The following is a 25,310-nucleotide window of genomic DNA, read 5'->3' as shown; positions in this document are numbered from 1 at the left end:
TAATGGGGAGGTATCCTATTCCTATCACTGAGATTTGTATTCAGTAACTCTAAGGCTTCTTGGAGTGTTCTTGCACTCTGTGTGTGTGTGTGTGTGTGTGTGTGTGTGTGTGTGTGTGTGTGTGTGTGTGTGTAGGGGAGGGAGGGAGAAAGGGAGGGAAAGGAGGGGAGGGGAGGGGAGGGAGAAGGAGAGAGACAAGGACAAGGAGAGAGAGACCCTGTGGCAGTTTCCACACAGAAGACACCTTGCTGACAGGCTTTGGCCTATTAGTGACTCAGCTATTTTCCAGCTTACCTTGAGGTCCTGTGGCCAGACTCTAAATGGATCTAGCAGTCTGGGGGTGCCTGGGGGCAAATGGCCTGTTCTTTAGTAAGGGCATCTGCTTCTTGGCTTCTGGGAAGACTCAATGAGCTTGTACTCTTAAACAGATCCCTGCTGAAGTCTGTGTTTCCTCCCACATCTGCTGTCTCCACTAGGCTGTCCATAAAGCCCAACTGTAGGTGCAGACTGTCACAGACCCTGTCTCATGAACTACTAGTATATATGGTGCTCTTAATCTAATCCATTGGCTATTCTTTCCTTCTCTCTAGGCACATGGTATCTGTGTTTATCTGCATGGCTGCAGCCATACAGTCTCATCCTAGAGTCCTTACGTGTACCAGCAGTGAACTATGTATGGCTTGTTGGTTCCATTCTTTGACAAGGACACTGGTCCTAGCACAGCCAGTGATTCTGTGTGTGTGACTTCCAGACACACCTTGTTCTACAACAGCCATGGACTGAGATCTGGTCATAATTCACAAGTCATATATTAGATACAGGTTTAAGTCTATTTTTAGCAAGTTTATTTCCAAACTGAAGTGGCAGTGTGTAGGAGGTAACAGCATGTGATGACTTCCAGGAATGTGTGCTATAACATGCATGTTACAAAGAATTTCTAATATATACATATTAGGTTTCATGCTTAATAAATAATCCCCCCCATGAATTTTTATTTTTACATAAAAATAGAATATTGCACGCTTAACAAGACCAGATATTTTGCATATTTTCTTCTTTAGATAAATGATGAAACTTGGCCCTTAAAAAAGCCAAGACTGCATAGCATCCCTATTCTAATAGGAAACTAACATGAAGTTCTCAGTAAAAAAATGAAAGCTAGACATTAGCTGAATTTTTAAAAACAAATCAATCACTTCAACGTGAAAAGGAGTAATGTTATCTCTGCTCTGAAGTGGACTTAGGAGTAACATGTGGCCCATGTCGATATGACCTAAAGGTCCCACAAGGCCCTGCTCTCCCTGTGCCTGTCCCCACAGCAGAGACTCTGGAATTGCATCTTGTGGATATAAGCAGAATGTTGTACAAAGTCTGGAAGTTATAAAAGTAGTTCTGTAAACATTGTATAAATTAAATTTCCATAACAAATGCACAAGTCATTTTTAGGCAGTAACACATGCTTCTATCCCACGATGATATATTTCTGAGGCTACATAATAGTTTTCAAAGCCATGAAAGCAGCACCTCCAGTAAAAGCCCAGTGTTCCCAGAGTAGCAGGCATTGCAGGGCGGGGCTGTTGTCGCATGCCACAGTGCACTTGTAGAGCTTCCCTAGGATTCTCAGATGGTAGCTTAGTAGGAATAAGTAAAATTGGTTCCTAAACCAAATAACGTACTCTGCCTTTTGTCTGCACACTCGGCTGTCTCCTTCACAGCTGTCTCACAGTAGCACACTTTCCTAGCTGCTGTGCCTACATCACACTGTTAACACTGCAGAGTGCTGTGTGGAGCTTCCCAGGGCCAATGTGAGTGTTCAGTGCTGTCAGATGGACTGTTAATGGCAGCTGATGAAAGACTTGCCATTACATTAGAAAATTAGTCACTGAACCGAGGGTATTGATAACTAATTATAGATTTTAAGTAGAAGCCTATGAGGAATTAGGATGTGAAGAAACCAAAAGTACCTGAAGCTCTTGCCCCTGACTCTTTGAGCAGAGAGGACAACAGCAAAACCAACCTAGTGTTGTTCTCGTTCTTCCGGATATTCTGGAATGTATCTGGTGCAGAGGTACCTGCTAAATAATTTGCTTCCTGAATCCTGAAAAGTCCTAATTTTTTTCCCTTGTATTGGGTTGTGTGAGTGTTTATAGGGGGTATACTAGAAACTTTTAAAATATAATGTTTAGTATTTTAGATAAATAATTAGCCAATTTAAATTATGCTCTTTCTTTTTGAAGAAGAAGGAGACAGAGACCCTGATCTTTGATGCAGCACACCTTTTTGGGAAAAAGCATCAAGATTCTCACTTTAATTTGCCCTAAAAGATCTGAAATTTGTTGACTAGTTTGTGCAGACCCAGCCTTCCACACCATTATTGAATGAGGGCAGGGTTACTCTCAGGAACAGGGAGGCTGGAGAAATGTGCACAGAGGGGCAGGTGTTGCCATTCCTGGATATCTGCTTAGACATCTGCTTCTGCAACTGGTGGAGCTAAGCTCACAAAACGGTGCTTATGTCCTGTGGATGCTGTCCTCTCTTCATCCAGCTGCATAGCTGCTGAGGAAAGAGTAGAACATGGGCTGCTTCACACGCTGCTGGTCCTTCCGGCACCATGCAATCACTGTCCCGTCACTGTTGGCAGTGTACAAATGGTGGCCATCGCAAGAAAATGTCAGGCTGTGAAAAGAAAACCCATTTGTACATATCAGTTCTTAAAGCACAGACTATGATGCTGAAACTGAGGTATTTCCACTCTGGAGAATCATAAATGAAAAAGATTGCTAGCAAACTGTCTGATTAATTCTGACTGATTCTGATATAGTCATCCTCTGAACAAGGCTCATGCTCAGTTTAGCTGGAATAAAACTGGAGCCCCAGAGCTTAGGCCCCTGAGTGGGAGAAACTTCACAAAGATATCACAGCATTATATTTTGCTGTTAAATATCAAATGACATTTGTTTTTTTATTCATTTGGACAGGGCCGCTCTATGTAGTCTTGGGTATCCAGAAACTTGCTCTGTACACAAGGCTAGCCTGGAACACAGATCCACCTGCCTCTGCATCCCAGGTACTGGATTAAAGGTGCATGCTCCCACACCCAGGCCTTAAGTGACATTTATTTTAAAGATATATTTTGCTTCTCTGGAGAAAAAAAGGTAAAGCAATGTATAATGTAATTAATAGATAACTTAGGTTCAATTTTAAATTCAGTACAATCAAAATAAATTTATTTTGATTAAATATAATTTGAATATTACAACTACTAGTTGAGTTTTTTTTTTTATAGAGTTAGAAAGAGCAATTTTCAAATTTATTTGGAATATCCAAAAACACAGGATAGCAAAAAAAATATATATATATTCAACAATAAAAGAACTTCTGGTGGAATCACCATCCCTAGCCTCCAGCTGTATTACAGAGTGATAGTGATAAAAACTGCATGGTATTGGTACAGAGATAGGCAGGTAGACAAATGGAATGGAATTGAAGACCCAGAAATGAACCCACACACCTATGGTCACTTGATCTTTTTTTTTTTTTTAATTTAGAGAATACTTTATTAGTTTTTGTAATCAAACCCACGTATATAAGACCTTACATATTTATTTAATACAGTGTGTTACCCCTGTACAAATGGAAAAAAACTTAAGTTCAACATTTCTAGACCAATATGGCTGTTAATTTCTGTACAGTGCCAACTCAACACAGTAAATGGGGATACTTTTTTCGAAAGTTGACAGCACAGGTAAAGTTTCAAAAAATTCAAATTATATATCTGTATATATATATTTATATTTATATAAAAAGACCAATAATAGCAGTGTGTTATGCATCAACAGCAGCAACAGCTTTTCCAGGTTCTGCAGTCATCTGAACAAAACTGTAGAGACATCCAGCACACTCCATTAAAAAAAAAAAAGTAAAAAAACAAAACCCGAGAAAACAGCACAGTTCTGTTACTCTTGTGGTACCTGGCACCATTTTTTTTTTAAATTAGCTTCTCAATCATCATCTGGAAAGAAAACATTCTGAGCAACATCATTAAAAACAGCTCTGATAAAGCATGGTCACTACTACGTATCATAAAGCAGGTACAAGCTATTTTACATCCACAGAGGTATGATACAGTACTGTCCTACATCTATAATACTAGAGGATACAATTTAAAAGGCATTATTTGAGACTTGATTCTACTTTTCCAGCAGAGGGCCCAAAGGATGGTGTGACACAGCTTTGTAAAGAAATATACTCTAGACAGGATTTCCTTTCACTAGTGGCACAGTTCTAAGGATTCATTCTCTCCATGAATGTCAGCTAAAACCGTTATTAAAAAAATGAAATATCCCTAGAACAAAACCGTATAACCACCGGATTCACATGAAGATGACCTAGTGGAGACAAGCTGGACCTCACCTTACCAACAAGCTATCAAATCTGTTATGTTTAAACAGTGAGACCTCCAAGGAAGGAGATGCCAAGTAGTGCTTCAAAGCTTCGGACCACAATCAAACACAGCATCCTTTTCAACAGAAGCAGAAGCTCATCTGAATATGCTCATGGATGCTGACATCAACATTTAATCATCCCCTCACTCATCCAGGAAGAGGGGGAGATCAGTTACTACTGTACTTTATTGTGTTCAACCAAATCACCATGTTACAAAAATAGCAAGCTGCCATAATAAAAAATAAGGCTCCTCGGGCCTGGGGATTTAGCTCAGTGGTAGAGCGCTTACCTAGGAAGCGCAAGGCCCTGGGTTCGGTCCCCAGCTCCGAAAAAAAGAACCAAAAAAAAAAAAAAAATAAGGCTCCTCTATCCAGCACCAGATAGCATCATTTTACTTTCAATCCTAGAAATTGCACACTTGTATATAAACCAATCGAAGATGAGGATTGAGAGTTCATCTTGGTGGATTTTTCCTTTGATGAATATGAAGTGTCCTTCCTTATCTTTTTTGATGACTTTTAATTGAAAATTGATTTTATTTGATATTAGAATGGCTACTCCAGCTTGCTTCTTCTGACCATTTGCTTGGAAAGTTGTTTTCCAGCCTTTCACTCTGAGGTAGTGTCTGTCTTTGTCTCTGAGGTGTGTTTCCTGTAGGCAGCAGAATGCAGGGTCCTCATTGCGTATCCAGTTTGTTAATCTATGTCTTTTTATTGGGGAGTTGAGGCCATTGATGTTGAGAGATATTAAGGAATAGTGATTATTGCTTCCTGTTATATTCATATTTGGATGTGAGGTTATGTTTGTGTGCTTTCATTCTCTTTGTTTTGTTGCCAAGACGATTAGTTTCTTGCTTCTTCTAGGGTATAGCTTGCCTCCTTATGTTGGGCTTTACCCTTTATTATCCTTTGTAGTGCTGGATTTGTAGAAAGATATTGTGTAAATTTGGTTTTGTCATGGAATATCTTGGTTTCTCCATCTATGTTAATTGAGAGTTTTGCAGGATACAGTAACCTAGGCTGGCATTTGTGTTCTCTTAGGGTCTGTATGACATCTGTCCAGGATCTTCTGGCCTTCATAGTTTCTGGCGAAAAGTCTGGTGTGATTCTGATAGGTCTGCCTTTATATGTTACTTGACCTTTTTCCCTTACTGCTTTTAATATTCTTTCTTTATTTTGTGCGTTTGGTGTTTTGACAATTATGTGACGGGAGGTGTTTCTTTTCTGGTCCAATCTATTTGGAGTTCTGTAGGCTTCTTGTATGCCTATGGGTATCTCTTTTTTTAGGTTAGGGAAGTTTTCTTCTATGATTTTGTTGAAGATATTTACTGGTCCTTTGAGCTGGGAGTCTTCACTCTCTTCTATACCTATTATCCTTAGGTTTGATCTTCTCATTGAGTCCTGGATTTCCTGTATGTTTTGGACCAGTAGCTTTTTCCGCTTTACATTATCTTTGACAGTTGAGTCAATGATTTCTATGGAATCTTCTGCTCCTGAGATTCTCTCTTCAATCTCTTGTATTCTGTTGGTGAAGCTTGTATCTACAGCTCCTTGTCTTTTCTTTTGATTTTCTATGTCCAGGGTTGTTTCCATGTGTTCTTTCTTGATTGCTTCTATTTCCATTTTTAATTCCTTCAACTGTTTGATTGTGTTTTCCTGGAATTCTTTCAGGGATTTTTGCGATTCCTCTCTGTAGGCTTCTACTTGTTCTCTAAGGGAGTTCTTTATGTCTTTCTTGAAGTCCTCCAGCATCATGATCAAATATGATTTTGAAACTAGATCTTGCTTTTCTGGTGTGTTTGGATATTCCGTGTTTGCTTTGGTGGGAGAATTGGGCTCCGATGATGCCATGTAGTCTTGGTTTCTGTTGCTTGGGTTCCTGCGCTTGCCTCTCGCCATCAGATTATCTCTAGTGTTACTTTGTTCTGCTATTTCTGACCGTGGCTAGACTGTCCTATAAGCCTGTGTGTCAGGAGTGCTGTAGACCTGTTTTCCTATTTTCTTTCAGCCAGTTATGGGGACAGAGTGTTCTGCTTTCGGGCGTGTAGTTTTTCCTCTCTACAGGTCTTCAGCTGTTCCTGTGGGCCTGTGTCTTGAGTTCACCAGGCAGGTTTCTTGCAGGGGAAAAGTTGGTCCTACCTGTGGTTCCAAGGCTCAAGTTTGCTCGTGGGGTACTGCCTAAGTCCTCTCCGCGGCGGCAGCAACCGGGAAGATCTGCGCCGCTCTTTCCGGGAGCCTCCGTGCACCAGGGTTCCAGATGGCGTTTGGTGTTTTCCTCTGGCGTCTGGATGTGCACAGAGTGCAGTCTCTTCTGGTTTCCCAGGTGTGTCTGCCTCTCTGAAGGTTTAGCTCTCCCTCCCACAGGATTTGGGTGCAGAGAACTGTTTATCCGGTCTGTTTCCTTCAGGTTCCGGCAGTGTCTCAGGCGCAGGGATCCTGCCGCTCCTGGGCCCTCCCCTACGGGAACCCAGAGGCCTTATACAGTTGCCTCTTGGGCCAGGGATGTGGGCAGGGGTGGGCAGTGTTGGTGGTCTCCTCCGCTCTGCATCCTCAGGAGTGCCCACCTGATCAGGCAGTGAGGTCTCTCTCCCACGGGGTTTGGGAGCAGAGAGCTGCTGCGGGCCGGGATCCGCGGGGTCTACTAGTTGAGTTTTAAAGGCAAGTTTGTAAGCCAAGTTTAGGGTGACTGATGTCTGTTGTATCAAGCACATCCCTATGGCAGTCAGTCACATGACTATCATTGCAAAGGTGGGAGGGGAAAGAACAGTTTCTGGTCCCTGGGGCTTCCTGGCATTCAGCCAGCCTGTCCACAAGACACAGACACTGAGTTCCACAGAACAGGAGTGTGTTGGCTTGCTGCTGGTAACAGGTAATTTGTTGCATGGTAAGAGGATGGCTTTTCAAGAAGCCTTGACACCCGTGTTCTTCAGGTCTATATGCATTAACTTCAGAAAAAATACAATTATAAACTATTTTATGAAGAATAAAAGGTGAATGTAGATCTTACCTTATGATGGGCTTGTTTGATTTGGGAAATGTAATTTCTCTCACAGGCTTCAAGTCCCATGTGCTCCACAACCTAGAGGGCAGAGAAGTCATCATTCAATTATGCAAACTAAAACTGCACACACACACACACACACACACACACACACACACACACACACACACACACACAATGCAGTTTACTGAGTTACCAGGATAACCTACTACAAAGAGCAGCATTGCCTCTAGGGAAGTCTGCAGGGGTTGTAGCAGGGAACTTTTCTTACTTTCATATGGTTACTATTTTATAGTTAATACTTCCAAATTGCACTAGCTTTACTATTTAGAAATACAACAGGAATAAAGACCTATATCCAAAGTGACTTTAAATCTCTAAGTACTATACATTTATACACATAGACATTGAAAGTCATTTCTCAAACTGCAGTGATCCATGACTGGGAGGGAGAGTCAAAGTCTCTCTTACCTTACAATGCCATTTTCTAATCCTCCCGCAATGACATTGATGGAGACACCCTCAGGCTGGTTGGAGAAAGCTACAGAACAAATGATCTCTCTGCAGTGGACATGTCCAACGAGGTCCCCATTCACTGTCCAGAGTCTCAGGTCACTGCCCCCTCCAGCTGAAACACCAAATCATAGCACAGATCAGCACCAGGCCCTGGGGCCTCCATAAGGACCACCCTTGCTGGCTCCCTGATGCAGTTCACAGGAACCCTGGTTCATTACCTGAATGGCTACATAGGGGAGTGTGTTTGGTTTTACATACTTGGTCCTCTGAGCACAGTGATCACTGATGAAGTGAAACAGTACGGAGGGAAATGAATCAGGAATCTTTGTATGATTACATTTCTGTGTATGAACTGGCGAATATTAATTATGTTCTAAAGTACTGAGAATACAATTCTTCAAAAGAGAAAAAAACATTCTGCAAAACCCTCAGGAGGAAGCCACTTGAGGGAGTTGGGAAGATGGCTCAGTGAGTCAAATACTTGCTGTGTAAGAATAAGTTACCAAGTCCAGATCTCCAACAACTACATAAAAGTCAGGTATGGTGGCTTATGCACATAAGCCCAGGGCTGGGGAGGCAAACCCAGGCAGAATTTTGGGAACTGCTGGCTCATGAGTCTGGGTGAAATGGTGAGCTCCAGTTGGATAAAAGTGAGAGACCCTCTCTCAAAAAATAAGATGAAGAGTAATAAAAATATTCAGTCACCCTTGGCCTCCACACATAAAAGCACATATAAGCAGCTCCCATCCTCAGGACAGGGTTGGCTTAAGCCAAGTATGATGGCATACAGCTGCAATCCAAGCACTCGGGAGGCAGGAGGATCATGAGTTTCTGGCTCTCTGCATACAGAGAGCCTACTTAACCAAAAAAAAAAAAAAGTGACTTATGCGACTTTCAAGAGAGAAATAGTTGCAGAAAAAACAGTATGTGTTTAAAAAACTAATTTAAAAAAAAACCCATTCCTCAGATTATGTAACATAGGATTTTATTTATTAAAGCTGAACTAAACCAAGTTTTTCTCTTCTGTAGTGATGGGCTTGGGAGATGGCTCAGTGGGTAGAGTGCTTGCAATACAAGCATGAAAGCAGAGTCCAGATCCCCAGAACTGTGCCACAGTTCACACTGTCAGCTTGACACCCAGCCCACTACACCTGTGAGGAATTCTCTGCGCTGTCTGTAAGCATCACCTTAATACATTTTATTACTGTGGCCAGCCCCATCCTGAGTTGTGGATCCTGGACTACATGTATGAAAAGGAGAGGGCAAGCTGAACACACGATGAACACACGCTGTGTGCAGTAGCTGCCAGCTGTGGCTGTTCTAGTTCCTGCTGCCTTGACTTCTCTCCAACAACAGAATTAACTGAGCCAAATAAGCCTCGCTGCCTGAGGTTGCTTTACTCAGGTGTTTCTTGTGAGTAACAGAAGTGAAACTAAGACCATATAAAGCTAGATATAATTGTTTGTAACACTACTATGTTCCCGTGGTAAGAGAGAAGGTATAGATAGAACTCCCTGAAGTTTGTGAGCCCGCTAGCCTGGTGTACCACAGCAGTGAACAACAGATGAGGCACCCCTGACGGTAGGGCTGGGGAAAGCACTTACACAGCTCACTGATCATAGAAAGGCTGAGCTGGTGACCATGTAGACCCTTCACCCCCACTGACTAGTGGTTAGGGCGCTGGAGGCTATGCCTCACACCACCAAAGGAGAACAGTAAACACCAACCCAGCTATAAACCCTTCGATCTACAATGGTGACCTGTATTCAAGATGCACTAGTACAATATAGTGTCACAAAGCTTGTGGGACTAACCAAACAATATCTGATTAGATTTAAGGACTGCTCCATGAGATAGAGCCCATATCAGAGACTGCTTGGATGGTGAAGAACCTGAGACTAGATGGGTCAGGGGAAATCAAATACTACTGCTCTGCTATAGGAACACAGCAATAAAATGATTTCTTAATGACGGCATTCTGCTATACCCATAGATCAGTGCTGTGCTCAGCCACCACCAGAGAAGCTTCCTCCTGCAGCAGATGGGAATAAACAGAGACCCACAGCCAGACAATAAGCAGAAAGTAGGGGACCCTGGAACACTCAGACATGAATGGGACATCTCCATCCATTCCTTCCCCTCAGGGCTCAGGAAACTGCAGAGAAGGAGGTAAAAGATTGTAAGAACCAGAGGGGATATGGAACAGCAAGGAAACTAGGCCTTCTACCCACACATGAGCTCACAGAGACTGTGGCAACATGCAGTCTGGGCCTGATGGGATCCACATGCTGAGAGTAGAAGTGGAAATAAGCCTAAATCCTCATCCCAGAAACTATCTCCAATTGATCATCACTCACAAGCGGAAAAAAAAAAATCAGTTTTCTCCAGGGGAGTCTTACTGGGCATACAAAGCACTCTAAAGGCCAGGCCCCATGTCTAGCGGTAAATTACCAATAGAAAACAAACTCATTATTTTTGGAGGTTTATTTGTTTTTTGTTTCATAATGCTTTATCTGGGTATGTCTTTTTTTTCTTTTCTTATTCAACAGGTCTTTTGCATATGGTTTCCAATTTTAAATTTATCGGACTTCTGTGTTTGCCAATGTGTGTCTGCATTTATATATGTTTTGTGTGCTTTTTTGGGGGGGTTCTTTCTTTTTTCTATTCAGATTTGTTTGCATTTATTCTGTTATTTTAAAAAATTTTTATTATTTTAGTTTTTTTCTTTTAGATGCTTGTTTTCTAATGAGTTAGGGCAAGAAAGGGTGTGGAATTGGGTTGTAGGGATGATTTGGGGGAAGGGGGTCATAATCAGAATATACTATATGGAAAATATATTTTCAATTAAAAAATAAAGAAAACAAATAACAAAAAAGATCTAGAACAGGTAGTCACAGAGGTGAAAGTAAGAAAGCAGGTGACCAGTGGTTTTCCAGTGAGGTGGGCAGGGGAGTGGGGACATAGTGTTTAGTGACCACAACAGACTTTATTTTGAGGTCAGTGGGAAAGTTCCTGAAATAATGATGATGGCTCCACAATGCTGCTGATGTAACTGAGCCACTGGGTGCTCACTCAAGAAAGTCTTCTAAGGGAGATTCTACACTAGGCACATACTCTTGCCGTTTCCTCAGTGCCATTGTGACTTCTAAGTTTTTGGGAGATGCAGGGAACAGTAAGTTAAAAGATATCCATCTTCTAAAAAAAGATACATTAAAAAATTTAACTTATATGTGGGTGTGTACCTATGAATGTAGTGCCTATGGAGGTCAGAGGCACCAGATCCCCTGGAGCTGGGGTTATGCTTGACATGGGTAATGGGAACCAAACTTGGGTTCTCTACAAGAGTAGTTCACACTCTGAAACCCTGAATCATCTCTCCAGGCCTGAGAATCACCTCTTTGATCATGGTCCATAGCTACTTCACGGCTTAACTGTTCAAAATGAAAAGTCTAACCCTGGACTTGGTGCCCTAAAATGTGGCATGTAATGTATTAGTCAAGGCCGCTTACCTAGCATCTTGAGACAACCCAAAACTAAACCCATCTGTTTAAAACTGTATGTAGCAAGTGAGAGACCATTATTCCATACCAGGTTTCATTCATGTAAAACTTAACACATTAACTGAAAGTTGCAAGGTTGGGCATCTCTGTTCTTATACACAGTCTTGAAAATTCAAAGAAGTTGGAGAACCAGCTAGCCTTGAATCTTAGAACACTGCTCCCAACCTCACAATGCCAGTCTAATAGACAGCCAGGTCATGCACATCCATCATCATCCAAAGACATGCACTCTGATCCAGAGGTAGAATTGTTAAAGACAGAGAAAACTGATCACAATATTTTCATGATTTAACTTCAATCTTATCACTACAAAAATCACATTCCATAATAGGAACTGAAGAACTGAAAATTTGGTTTCAAGTCTACTTAGATGTATCCACTGAAAGGTCATGATGTTTTGTAGGCTACATTGTATGACTTTATTCCATTTGGGTGCTATAAGCAAATAGGAAAACCTCTCTGGTTCATGACTACAAGTGTGGTTTGTCTTTTAAAAAAGTTTTTTTTAAAATTACATTAAGCTATATCTAATGGCTTTTCATGAGTCCTTTTATACATTTCTCAAGAGGTCTTAAAACATTGAGAAAGCTTTTTGTTCAAGTTAGAAAATTGTCTATGCAGTTCTGTTATGCTGCTCACTACCCAGGGATTCCAGAATATCCCACCAGTAAGATTTTGTGTCTGGTTCTCTTTGACTAGTTGGTCCAGTAATTAACTCTTCCAAACTGAGCTCCTTTGGGATCAGCCCTAGCTTTCAAATGGGGCCAAAATAAGAAAGGAGAGCATTTTATATAAATAAGGATTCTATTATCCCCCAGGTGTCTCTCAGCATGCAACCCAGTCAAGGAAAGCTGCCAGAGACAAGGCCAGGGTAGAACTGTCAGCAAGGCTGTCAGTTCCCTTGCATGGCTGAGGCCGGAGTTTCCTTAGCAGTCGTCAGGAGATAAGGATGTTTTCATGGTGTTATTTTATGACTGGGGCTAGGACAGAAACACTTTCATATCTGAAATCCATAAGATCACTGAGGCGGTTACTTTCTTTGACTGCAAAAAATGAATGAATAGCTGGCAATGGTGGGGCAAACCTATATTCCCAGCACTTGGGAGGCTAGGGTAGAGGATTGCTATGGTTTGAGGCTAGCCTGGGATATGTAGAGAAATAAATAATAGCAAAACAATGAATCAGTGTCCAATAAAAACAGCAACAAAACCCTAAGAGATACCTATGACTTAAGCATTTAGTCATTGTCTCTTTACCCATCACAAAGCTCCCAAACCCTTGGAACCCCTGTCTTTTGAACACTCAGGCCATGGCTCTTGGTGGGGCTAGATGGTTTTGGGGTCAGAATTAGAGGGTTAGAGTTTTCAGATTGTGCTTTCTGTAGAAAAAGAGAGACTGGAGATTACACGAGCATTCACAGAGGCCCCCCTGACAGGATTACTTCTGGGCTCCAAGCCCTGTGCATCCCAAGTTTCAAGCCCAGGAAGACAGTCCTATGCTCAGGATTCTCTTGGGTCTGATCCTTGTAGCAAGTCTAGGTTGAACATTCCCAAGGAGAAATGCTCTATGAACAGAACTTCTGGAGTGTACATACCATGCCAAAGTATAAAATCCCATGCCTGACCTCATGTATGAGGTTGTAGTTGACATGTAGTTACACTAAAGTTACTGAATATAAAAAGTGACCTTCAGGCTAGTGAATAAGGTGTGTATGACTCATAAGTGAATTTTACGTTTAGATTAGGGACTTATATCCAAGATATTGCATTAGGTATATACAAATATGTGACTATCTCCCTGCTTCTAAACACTCTTGTCCCAAGCATTTCAGATCAGGTATGCTTAATTTGTGCAGCATATTTTTGGGTTCTTGGGGTCATTCCATTTAATTATTCATTCTGAACCTTTGTGGTTATGGCAATCCATAGATTTCCTAACTTTAGGTAGTGTCACATTTAAATCACAATTAAAATGAAATAAAAATAGAATTTAAAAAACTCAAATAATAGAAAAATGGAACCAACCAAAGAACAGAGCCTCAGCCACTAGATATGTATCAAAGGTACTCTATATTAAATGGATGTGAAAAAGCAAATGCTTTTTCAAAAGATTCTTTCAATTTTAAGATCCTTACAACTAGAAATACAAGCAGAAAACTGATGAGCTCTTCAACAGATGAGGGAGCTGAGAGAAGTTCTAGCCAGAAAATGAACAACCCTAGGCTTTGACTGGGGCCAGCTTACCTGAGTCACACACAGTAGCAATATCACCCGATGTTTCACTAGCAGAGACAGCTGTCACAGGGCTTTTGTGTCCGGCCAAACTTTGTACATAGCATAGCCTAAAACAAAAGGTATGAATTTGCATATTCAGTTATACAGAGGATTACAGTCTTTTATGTTTTCTATCCTCAGGAGGTGTAACTCTTCTTCTAAGGTAATTGATTTCTGACTTTAAAAAGACCACAGAGCTACTCTTACTATCTTTTAGTATGTGTTTCATGTCTAAATTGACAATGTAATGGCATGATTTTAGTGTATTTATCATGTGCTGTAAAATATGTAATATTTAAGCAACCATGTCTGGATAAGAGTTTTCTCTACCTGTTCAGGTCCCATACAATGCAGGTCCCATCTCTGCTCACGCTTATCATCACGCTATAAGGCTTGCAGACACATAAGCTGGTTATCTCTTCTGTGTGTCCATAGAGATGCATCTGACTCTCCATTTCAATTTCTGAGGGCTGGAATTTGAATATTAAGCAAATTATGAGATAAAAACCCCTGCAAAACAATCTGTAGTATCTCAAAATGAAAAACAACTGTGTCTCAGCACTCTTCTTGTCTGATCATTTTCAATCCTATTTAACTTTTTAAAATCATAAGTTAACAAAGAATTATAACAATCTAAACTGCTCAATTTTAATAGCTTGCATTTCTTTTTATTTGTATTTGTTCTTGTTCAGTCTTTCTTCAAAGACAATTCATTTTTATTGTTTGCAATATTGCTATACAAATACATTTCTATTTTGTACTTTTCATTTTCTACTTTTGATATTATCTTTAAATAATGTTAATGGTATATAATACTTTATTCATTTATTATAGTTGGCCTTTTGCTGATATTTAAAGCTGTTTTCAAGTTATATATAGTGCCAGAAAATGTTTGTTCCTCTCCTCAGTTTGACAGGTACCAATACCGTGCTACTTCTCAGATTACAGGTGAACTTTTAAAAACCAAAACCAATTATGTCTGAAGACCACATGCCTATGACCTGTTTTCTTTTCTTTACTTTTTTATTGGATTTTAATTTACATTTCAAATGTATCCTCTTTCTCAGTTTTCCATCCATAAACCTCCTATCCCATTCCCTCTCCCCCTTCCTCTATGAGGGTGTTCCCCCACCAAACCACCCACTCCTTCCTCCTCTCTGCCCTGACATTCCCCTACACTTGGGGGTCCAGCCTTGGCAGGACCAAGGGCTTCTCTTCCCATTGGTGCCCAACAAGGCCATCCTCTGCTACATGTGTAGCTGGATCCATGGGTCTGTGCATGTGTACTTTTTGGATGGTGGTTTAGTCCCTGGGAGCTCTGGCTGGTTGGTATTGTTGTTCTTATGAGGTTGCAAACCTCTTCAGCTCCTTCAATCCTTTCTCTAACTCCTCCATAGGGACCCCATTCTCAGTTCAATGGTTGACTGCAAGCATTCTCCTCTGTTTTTGTCAGGCTCTGGCAGAGTCTCCCAGGAGACAGCTATACCAGGCTCCTGTCAGCATGTACTTCTTGACATCAGCAAGATGGTTTGTCTGGGTTTGCTGGAGATATATATATATATGCATATGCTGGATCCCTAGGTGGGGCAGGCTCTGAATGGCCATCCTTGAGTCTCTGCTCCAAACTTTGTCTCCATATCTCCTCCTATGAATATTTTTGTTCCCCCTTTAAAGAAGGACTGAAGCATCCGCTCTTTGGTTGTCATTCTTCTTGAGCTTCATGTGGTCTGTGGATTGTATCTTGGGTAATTCGAGCTTTTGGGCCAATATCCACTTATCAGTGAGTGCATACCATGTGCGTTTTTACTGTAATTGGGTTACCTCACTCAGGGTGATATTTTCTAGTTCCATCCGTTTGCCTATGAATTTCATGAAGTCATTGTTTTTAATAGCTCAGTAGTACTCCATTGTGTAGATGTACCATGTTTTCTGTATCCATTCCTCTGTTGAAGGACATTTGGGTCCTTTCCAGTTTCTGGCTATTTTAAATAAGGCTACTATGAACATAGTGGAGCATGTGTCTGTGGTATATGTTGGGGCATCTTTTGGGTATATGTCCAGGAATGGTATAGCTGGGTCCTCAGGTAGTACTATGTCCAGTTTTCTGAGGAACCTCCAGACTGATTTCCAGAGAGGTTGTACCAGCTTGCAATCCCACCAACAATGGAGGAGTGTTCCTTTTTTTCCACATACGGCCAAGTTAAAAGCAGTGCCATGAGTCATGGAGACCAAACCTGGTCAAGGGGCAGCTGGAAATCCAGTGATATAAATACAGCAGCAGGCCAAGATCCTCAGGGAAAGATGGAGGCTACAAACTTCAAGCAGGACTGAGATCCCAGAGAAGAACCTCAAGGGCACACTTGTGCTCTCATTTCATTACAGAAACCAAAGACCAGGACGAAGCCAGACATAGGTGGGGCTCATGTTCCTCCCGATACTGATGACTGTGGTGCTGATGAAGACTTGGGCAGTTCTTGTTTTCAGGCTTCCTGGGGTCTGGCTGGATATAAAAGTATGGAAAATATCCCTGTTCTCCCAGGGACTACAGGCCATCAGGAAGGCTAATGACATTGGTATCAAGGGCTGACTGTGACATAAGGAAGTTGGGTGTATTTTCTACTTCTTCCCCAGGACCTGGGACTTTTGGCAATTGCAAGTATAGGAGCACCTAACTCATAGCTTTGCAGAATGAACTGGCCCTGATGTTGAAGGTTCTGCAGGGTGTGGCTGGAAGACATCTTGGACCAACCCATCGACCCATTTGCACAGTGCTCCATATCTGTTCCAGCTCCAGCCCTGTATCCATGCTCAGCACGGGGCAGCTCAAGGTCCTAGAGCTACTTTTTTCCTACTGCCTGCGCCAGTAGAAGACTCCTGGCTGCCTAAAAGCTTCTATCATCTTCAACCTTGCCCACCTGCTCACAAGGAATCTGAAGTGTGTTGTCAAGGGAGACCAGCATATCTGACTCTAGACTCCCCAGCTTGAATTCTACACTGCACTGGTGCACTAATACTTTGCCTAAATTTATAGCTACTATGTATTTTCTTATATAAGTGTGTTCTCAAACTCTGAGTCAATAGAGTCTATTTCTTTTTACTCTGTTAAAAACAATACTATGCAGTAAGTCTCAAGAACAATTATTACATTCAGAAGACATTCTGCTATAAGTCACCTGACTTACAGGTAACCATCCTGTAAGAACTCAATGTCTCATTAATTAGAAGGTATCTTAGGAGGCTTCACTGAGAAGTCTCAGACAATTGAGCAGGTAAGTGCTCAAAGTTAAGTATGGTTTATTAGCAAAGGGAGATACGTCACAAGAACCCCTAGAAAATTCTTCCAATAAGAACTTTGGTAGCTCTTATGTAGCACCATGGGGCTATCCTTAGTCTGTGTAAAAATCTTCCGAAGCAACACAGAAAAGCTTTCAGAACTTCATGGTGGTGGTAGTGGTGGTGGTGCTGCTGCTGCAGAACTGAAAGAAGTGAATGTCAGAGTCTCCTAACTCCAGAGTCAGAGCTTGGGCTGTATCAGGGATACAGGTTGCTGACATAGCCCCTGGGATAAGGCATTGGTACCAACATTTGTGAAAATCTAAGTGACCTCTCCATAAACACTGGAAGGACTGCATAGATTAGCTGCATTTCTGACACTGGGTAGGTAGGTAGGTAGGTAGGTAGGTAGGTAGGTAGTAACTTCTATTCTCTCAACTCAATTACCTAAAGTAGGAAAGAAACCCTTAGCAATGAGATGGGAAATCTGCTTTCAGGAAAACTATATAAAAAGGAATGATAAACAAGACAAGTCTTGATCAACCTGCTACAACAAAACCAAATGAATAAGTTTTGCTGTATTTAAGTCACAACTGTTATTGAAAGGTATTCCTTGTGTAATTAATCCTATATTGATTCTTAATCCTTTACTCTTTAATCTGCTACTAAATACTGTGCTGGTGAATAATTAATAGTGAAGAAATGAGAAAAACTAAGAATGAGATTATTTAAAATGTCAAGAAGCAAGCAGAGGGGGTTGGGGATTTAGCTCAGCGGTAGAGCGCTTGCCTAGCGAGCGCAAGGCCCTGGGTTCAGTCCCCAGCTCTGAAAAAAAAAAAAAAAAAAAAAAAAAAAAAAAAAAAAAAAAAAAAAAAAAAAGAAGCAAGCAGAGCAAAAACTAAAATAAGACAAACCCCTTCCCCCCTGAAAAAAAAAAAAACAAAATAAAACAAAACCAAAGATGAGCTAGTTCTAAAAAGGCAGAGCAGATAGCAATCCTAGAGGCAGGTTGGGACAGATTCCTAGGAGCACAGCAACAGATAACAAACTGAGATGGCTGAAGGTGCCAGAAGCAATTAATGGTAAAGTCAGATATACACGGGTGAGGGCTTTGAGAGTAAAAAGGAGACTTTCTGGATGCTACAGCACTCGAGGACTCAGGTTCCTTAGTGACCACGGCATGTAAGAACCCTGGGCTCCACAGACTGTTCTGGTTTTCTATTTCATCTTTACCACTCAAGTCTTAACTACACATGAAATTATTTGCCATCCCCTAACTTGGGCAAGTTGGTCCGTCCCTTGTGATAATCTCTTTTCTCCACAAGGTACTATCCAGTTTAAGTGTAACTTTCTAGGCTCCCTAATACCTAGCTGGCACCTCTCCTGTGGAAGACTGTCTCTTTGTCCTATCCTTCCCTACACTCTGACCTGGCCTATATCTTAGCCTTCCATGTATGGTGTTTCTCTTGCTGGTTCTCCAGGGTCTCTCCAGAGTGCTGACTCGGGCTCATTACTCCTGCTAAAACATTTTTTTTTTTTTCAGAGCTGGGGACTGAACCCAGGGCCTTGCGCTTGCTAGGCAAGCGCTCTACCACTGAGCTAAATCCCCAACCCCCTCTGCTAAAACATTTTAATGGCTCCTTGGATCAGAGATAGAAACATTATTATAGTCCCATCTAAACCCCCAGGGTTAGTACAAACACGGGATTTACCATAAAAACTTGGGAGTAATACTATGCTAGGAATAGCAGCTTCACCCAGTAAAATATAATTCCAAAAATGTAATAGTCCAAGAATATTCTAGATCGGAAAGAAGTTTATTACCTTAACTTGATACACCCTGAACAGTACATGGTCCAAGCAAGGAGACAGAAAATTAAAAAGCAACATGTCTTTTATTTTGGAGACTGGGCTATTATTTAGACACCTTATTCATCTTTGACATTCAGTGGATGGCTGAAAAATGCTTTTCAGTGAATAGCAGAATTAAGATAGCTACTTAGCCAGGGACTAAGCCACTACAAAGACTATACATGGACTGACCCTGGGCTCCAACTGTATAGGTAGCAATGAATAGCCCCGTAAGGGCACCAGTGGAAGGGGAAGCCCTTGGTCCTGCCAAGACTGAACCCCCAGTGAACGTGATTGTTGGGGGGAGTGTGGTATTGGGGGGAGGATGAGGAGGAGAACACCCGTATAGAAGGGGAGGGGGAGGGATTAGGGGGATGTTGGCCTGGAAACCGGGAAAGGGAATAACAATTGAAATGTAAATAAGAAATACCCAAGTTAATAAAGATGGAGGAAACAAAAGAATTAACAAAAAAAAGATAGCTACTTAGATTTTGCTGTGAATTAACTTAGCCAGAGAGTAGGAGGATGACATTAGGGTTTGCACACTTCTGAGTATGGAGTATACAAATCATGATGCACACTCTTCCTAAATGTTCAAGTTAAAAATGAGAATATAGGCAATATTCAAATATTGTGGAAAAAGCTGTGCTGTGGTTCACCCCTAGAATCTCAGCACTTTGTAGCATGAGGCAGGAGGACTGCCAGAAGTCCTGAGGCCAGCCTGGGCTATAAAGTAAGACCCTGTGTCTCAAAGACAGACATGAAAAAGCCCAAATGCAAAGCAGATAATAACTCAAAATATTATCTGTCTCTGAAGCAAAAATAAGACCTTTATGATTATTTTATTTATTTATTTTCAATATTCTTCATCATTTTTCTTAATAAATCTAATGAGTTAGAAATGTGACCTTCCCTTTTCTAGGAGCTAGAAAACGACTAACACATGGTTTAAGTTAGCCTTACATGGGGATACCTGACATCATCTAGGCTTTCCCAATGACATAAAGGTCCTACCACATGCCAGTGAGCCAGCACCTACCGTGCCGCTTGTGAACCTGTTGGTATAGGCTGTGATGACACCACACTTGCTCCCAGTGAAGAGCTGACAACTGTCAGGCACCCAGGCACAACTGGTCACCTTTGAAAGGACAAATCAAAGACAAGTGTGCGTTAAAAAAACAGTCAAGACAGAGGTCTTATTTCTCAGAATGTTTCACAAAAAAATATGATCACAAGCTTCTAGGTAAACATTTTACTTGATATGATCAGAGCAGAAGCATAAATGGTCATAGTACTTTCAATAACTTTTAGCAAAAAAACTTTAATAAGTGTTTCCAGATTACAAGGTTTTATAAACAACAGTGTACAATGTTATAAAAATTTCAAGTTATTTGTTTATTGACTTTTAATTTCATTTGAGCTAGATTCTCCCTGTAATCCTTCCTCTTGTCCCCAGCCACTCACTGCTGGTTCCTTGTGTGTGTGTGTGTGTGTGTGTGTGTGTGTGTGTGTGTGTGTGTGTGTGTGTGTGCCTGTCTCTCAATTTTACTTTTATACATACCTGTGGCTTGAAAATTTTACAAAATAATATAGGATCAATCAAAGCTTGAGTATCAATGTGTGAGGGATTCAAACATTAATGTACTGGGCTTTTGTTCTGAAATAGGGTCTAAATATGTATCCCAGGTTGGCTTGGAACTCAAGATTCTCAATTCTAAGCTTAAGTGTCAGAAGCCACCAAGCTGGGCTACTAGTTTTGTGCACTCTTTCTGCCTTTCTGTAGGGAAGCAGTGTATAAGTAAAAATAGGTGTCACACTAACAGTTGTAATTGGTGTTAAGTAGGATAAGGAAAGATAAAGGTGAAAGATGACTTTTTTGGAACAAAATTCTTCATTCTCAAGCAGAGGAAGTACCATTCGAATTTGGCTCAGTTCTCCATGTGGCCCGAGTCTTTACTTCACAGTAGATGCGAAGACTAAATCCAAAGAACTGAACTGCACCTGTTACGAGTATGACTGTTACCACATATGCAGAGGGAGGATGTGTTACACAGTTAACTCCCTCTGTGTTCTTTCCCCTTGCAATTCATGACAATTCCATAAAGAAGGCAGCAAGGAACACACTTATTCTGGAGTATGTTTTTGTGTTTTCTCTGATTTTGCAGACTCATTTGCAATTTAATTACACTGCCAGCTCTGTTATGATTCATCATCACCTGCTTGTGTTGGATACATATTTCTATTTGCATAAAATTCTCCAATATAATTCAAAACAAAAAAATCTTATCAGTGTTTATAATAAGGTTGCTTTTCACTGTCCCTTTATCCTCTGGGCAAGCCCAGTAACAAACGACATAAAACATGGCACGGCCATTGTCGCTTTTGCTGCCAACCATTCCCAGAGTAGTTTACTCAGCTCCTAGGATTTTAGGGATGGGAACATTTCAGCACACATGAACAGGTAGTGGGTGTTTCACAGGCAAGGGAAGAGAAGTCAGATAATGGTCAGAAACCTCCCCATGGAGAGACGGACAATTCAGAGTCTGAGATGGTTGTAGCAGTACCATGTATCTATTGGATGTGCATAGCAGACAAATTTTATAAACATCAGCAGCATGCTTATAACATGCTTATGCCTTTTTGAGGCATCAGCATCAACATATACTGGATAAACCCAGTTTTAAAGAGGCAGAAAGACACTTTATTTTGGAGAGGCCACGTTATCTGCCACAGTCAGTGACTATCTAGCTCCTGGGAGCTCAATACTCAGGCCCTGTGTCCTCTTGCTCCATAAGATGCTGGGGTATTTGGGAAAAACCAGGTAACAAAGATGATACTATGGTTACAGAAAATGACCTAGTTACAAAGCCAGTGGACCCAGGATGAAAGCAGGCCCTAGGCAAACTTTCCCAATGAAGAAAGGGGCAAAAACCAAACCGTGGGACCTAATCAGATGAATAGGGGTTATGGCATCTAGAAGTACTGCAAATAGTTTCTGGGCTGGCATTTAAGTAGACCAGTGTCAGCTCGACTCCTCCATTCCTTCCCAAGACACAGAACTTGATCAGCATACAGTCCTTATACCTAAGCTTACCTGGTGCTGCTGTGAACTCTGTATGAAGTTGATTGGTGGCTCACTCTGCTTACTTTTCAACCGTAAGATGTTGTCAGCATATCCCCAGCTTAGGATAGCAGACCACTGAATGTCTGTGTTGTTCATGCTTCTTACACCTCAACAGAAGGGGAAACCAAGTATCCAGTTGTCAGTATAGTATCATATAACAGCTCAGACAACAGCAAGCCAAAGGCTGACACTTATTTAGCAGAATATACACTCCTTGCAGGCAATATATCCTTATCTGCCTGAGATAGAATAATCTTAGTTTTAGTCCTAAGGGTGGAATTTTTCTCAGGTAAAATTTTATAAAGACAACAACAATAGAGCTTACTCTATTCAGGCTCTCAGATTCTTTTTCTTTAAAAGTGAAACATTAACTAAATACTTAGTAAATAACTTTCTAGATATCTAGTGTTAAGTAGTCAGTAAGAACAACTTTGAACACTGGAAGTGAACTCTGCTGGGGAGAAAACATCCTTTCCTGAGCAATAGATTCCCTCTGGTTAGCTGTAGATCTGGCACAGCAGACTACCTCTCAAGAGGGCTTTGGTCTTTTCTGTTTTTAATACCACAGTTTTATCCCATTTTTGGCCTAAAGACTTGGGCATTCTGTGTTCTTTCTTGGGACTTTCTGTTGTTTATACATGTGCTATTATAGTAAGTACAGCAGGAAGACACACAACATATGGATAAACAATAGCTCTTAAATGAATTAGCAGCACATTGAAAATAAAATTCAGAGGTTTCTTTTAACAGTCAAATGAATCATTCCTACAACAAAAGAATGGAGAATATGCTTACAAGATACAAGCTCCACTACATATGAGCTGCTATAAGGAGCCAAATGTCATAAGTCTGAGAATGCTCAGTGTGGGATTACCTTCTTTTTCACTGGGGGTGTTCTGCCTGGGATTTACTTGATTCAGAAGATCACAGTGGTTGATGATCAATTAATTGTACTTATTTTCATTTGCTTTATCTAATGGAACAGTGAATTTTGAGCAGGAGCTTGTGAGAAAATTGCAGTTTGGGTACATGTACATCTGGACTCAAGCCCTAGAGGTTCATAAGGCGCTGTGAATGGAACAAAGTGTACTTCGTAGGAGAGCCTTACAGTAGTTCTGAGGCCCAGTTCCCAAGAAAAAGGACTACTGGTCTTATGATCATTAAGTATACCTTGTGCAGCCACAGATAGATATGATAGATAGATAACCACTCAGAGCCATGCTATTGACATATCAGAACTCAACACATCCAGTAGCAATCAGAACTCGACACTCTTCTGCAAGGTGCTTCTGTGGTGCTTCCTATTATGGTTTGGGAATGAACAATGACAATACTTGGTCTGGGATGGTCAATGCTAATAGATTCTTTTAAGTATTAATACTTATAATGGTCAAGTATGCTAATCATTTTCACACACTATTTTGAGTCTTCACAATAAATCACACTGGGAGGAAGGTCATTTGATATTCCTACTTTTTATAGATCAAAATCAGTATCTAGAAAGCCTCAGATAACATTCTCAAGGCCACACAAGTAGTAAATAGCCGAACTTGGATACAAATAAGGAACTGTGCTTCTAGCAGTTACAGTGTACTGCACACCCACTAGATTGATTAACCTCAAGCCCACTCTACTGAGAAGACAAAGAATGAACACAGCTCTCAAGGAACATTAAGGGCCTGGGACTTAGTGATAAAATACAATAGGTTGAGAATTGTATGAGACACATTTAAATCCTATAATGATGAGCGATAGAGCTTAAAAGAGGACCACAGATCATAGACTAGTCTTCAGCAACCTCACATGAACAGGAGTATCCTCAGCCATCTTAGGCCAAGCAGGAGAGCCTTTACATTACAGAACATTAGCAGGAAGGACAGAGGGACTGATAAGTGGAAAATGCCCTCAGTTCTCCAGTGTCTGGATGACATTTGAAATATGAAATGATCCATATCACATAGTCCTTTTCCACATTTCACAGCTGCTGAGCTAGAGGTGGGAACCAGAGGAGCTGCTTCTAGGACATGTGCTTAAGCTTATCACTCCCTGTGTGTGCTTAAACCCACAGTTGTGTCCTCTAGAGCACCAGATCTGTCTGTTAAATTCATCCATCCACCTTGGGATTCAGAGTTTGAATGTGTATGTTTCTATCAGACTGACAATGCTTTCATCCTGGGAGCACAGACATTTGTTCTCAACTCCCTCAAACTCCCTTCACTTTAAACAGCACTACTGCATTTAATTCCCACTTTTTAAAGTACTACACTTTAATGGCTAGCTTGCATAAGTAGCCACAATTCTGAACAGAGCTTTTCACCAAAGACTGTGTAACTTCAGAAGTCAAATAAGGCAGCAGTGCAGGTGAGCTAGTGACAGTTAAATCTAACAAAAGATTCCCAGTCTGATCCTCACTATGGTTCATGTTACCTTGTTCCTTGCTGTAGGTCATCAGAAGACAGAAGTTTTGGGATAAACCACAGATGGCTCTGGTGGGCAGTGCCTGTAGGGAACCGAATCTTTCTCCATGGGGCTGGCTGAAGCATACCACAGGCACTGGAGCACTGGGGGAACCTACGTACTCTCCCCACTTCAAGCCTTTTATCCATGACAAAGGGCTCTAAAACCAAAGAAAGTAAAAAAATAAAAGGTTTGAGAATAATAATTACAATATAAATTCTAAACAGAAGATAATTAGATTATAAACTCTGAGAGCAAGAATTATGTTATGTATCTTACTTCTCCATGTTTACCATATAGAAAAGTTTGCATTTGATTTTGGCTCAGGTTCTAACTTAGCTTAAATGGAATTTCCTGACATTAATTCAAATTTGAAATTCAAGCAAAGAAAACAGCGTTTAACTAGACACATTTCTTTTAGGCTCGCTAAAATATCTGAAGTTGGTGACAAGCGACATGCACATACAACAGGAGACTTAAGAGCACAGAGGGGCTCACTGGGCTGCAGCTTTGGAACCAGGGCCTTGCTTGATGCATGTCTAGACCGCAGCAGTTTCTCAGTGGATGTCAGAGTTTAGTAATGGAGTACATTGACAAGGCTAGAGCACTCAGTGCTCCAGAGATTGTTAGTAAATCCTAGAGAACATTGCTAGTAAAGCCAATGAGAAAAAGGAAAAGATGGGCTTGAGGAGCAGCAGGCCGTGAACATGGAACAGTGAGAGAAGCAAGGATGGCTACCACCCGCCATGAACAGACACCGAAACCCTTCCTGCATCCAAGTAAAAACAATTATCAAGAAGAAAATCCAGG

The 25,310-nt window shown here is 41.1% G+C and overlaps 1 protein-coding gene across 3 annotated transcripts in view; it reads right to left on the bottom strand.

Moving 5' to 3' along the window:
- Positions 1–822: 822 nt before the first annotated feature.
- Lyst (lysosomal trafficking regulator) overlaps positions 823–25,310 on the bottom strand; it is a 196,021-nt gene continuing 171,533 nt past the window's right edge. For all 3 annotated transcript variants that reach the window (NM_053518.2, XM_087591609.1, XM_087591610.1), the window contains 8 exon segments: positions 823–2,676; positions 7,453–7,524; positions 7,918–8,074; positions 13,766–13,863; positions 14,126–14,265; positions 19,959–20,057; positions 22,014–22,150; positions 24,471–24,660. In NM_053518.2, the coding sequence (NP_445970.2) occupies positions 2,538–2,676; positions 7,453–7,524; positions 7,918–8,074; positions 13,766–13,863; positions 14,126–14,265; positions 19,959–20,057; positions 22,014–22,150; positions 24,471–24,660 (1,032 nt within the window). In that variant the 3' untranslated portion in view covers positions 823–2,537.

This window comes from Rattus norvegicus, chromosome 17 (genome assembly GCF_021556685.1).
Source record: "Rattus norvegicus strain SHRSP/BbbUtx chromosome 17, alternate assembly SHRSP_T2T, whole genome shotgun sequence".
In the NCBI taxonomy this organism is placed as follows: domain Eukaryota; kingdom Metazoa; phylum Chordata; class Mammalia; order Rodentia; family Muridae; genus Rattus; species Rattus norvegicus.
Note: the sequence above shows the minus strand (reverse complement) of the source record. Positions and strands in the feature narration are given on the sequence as shown.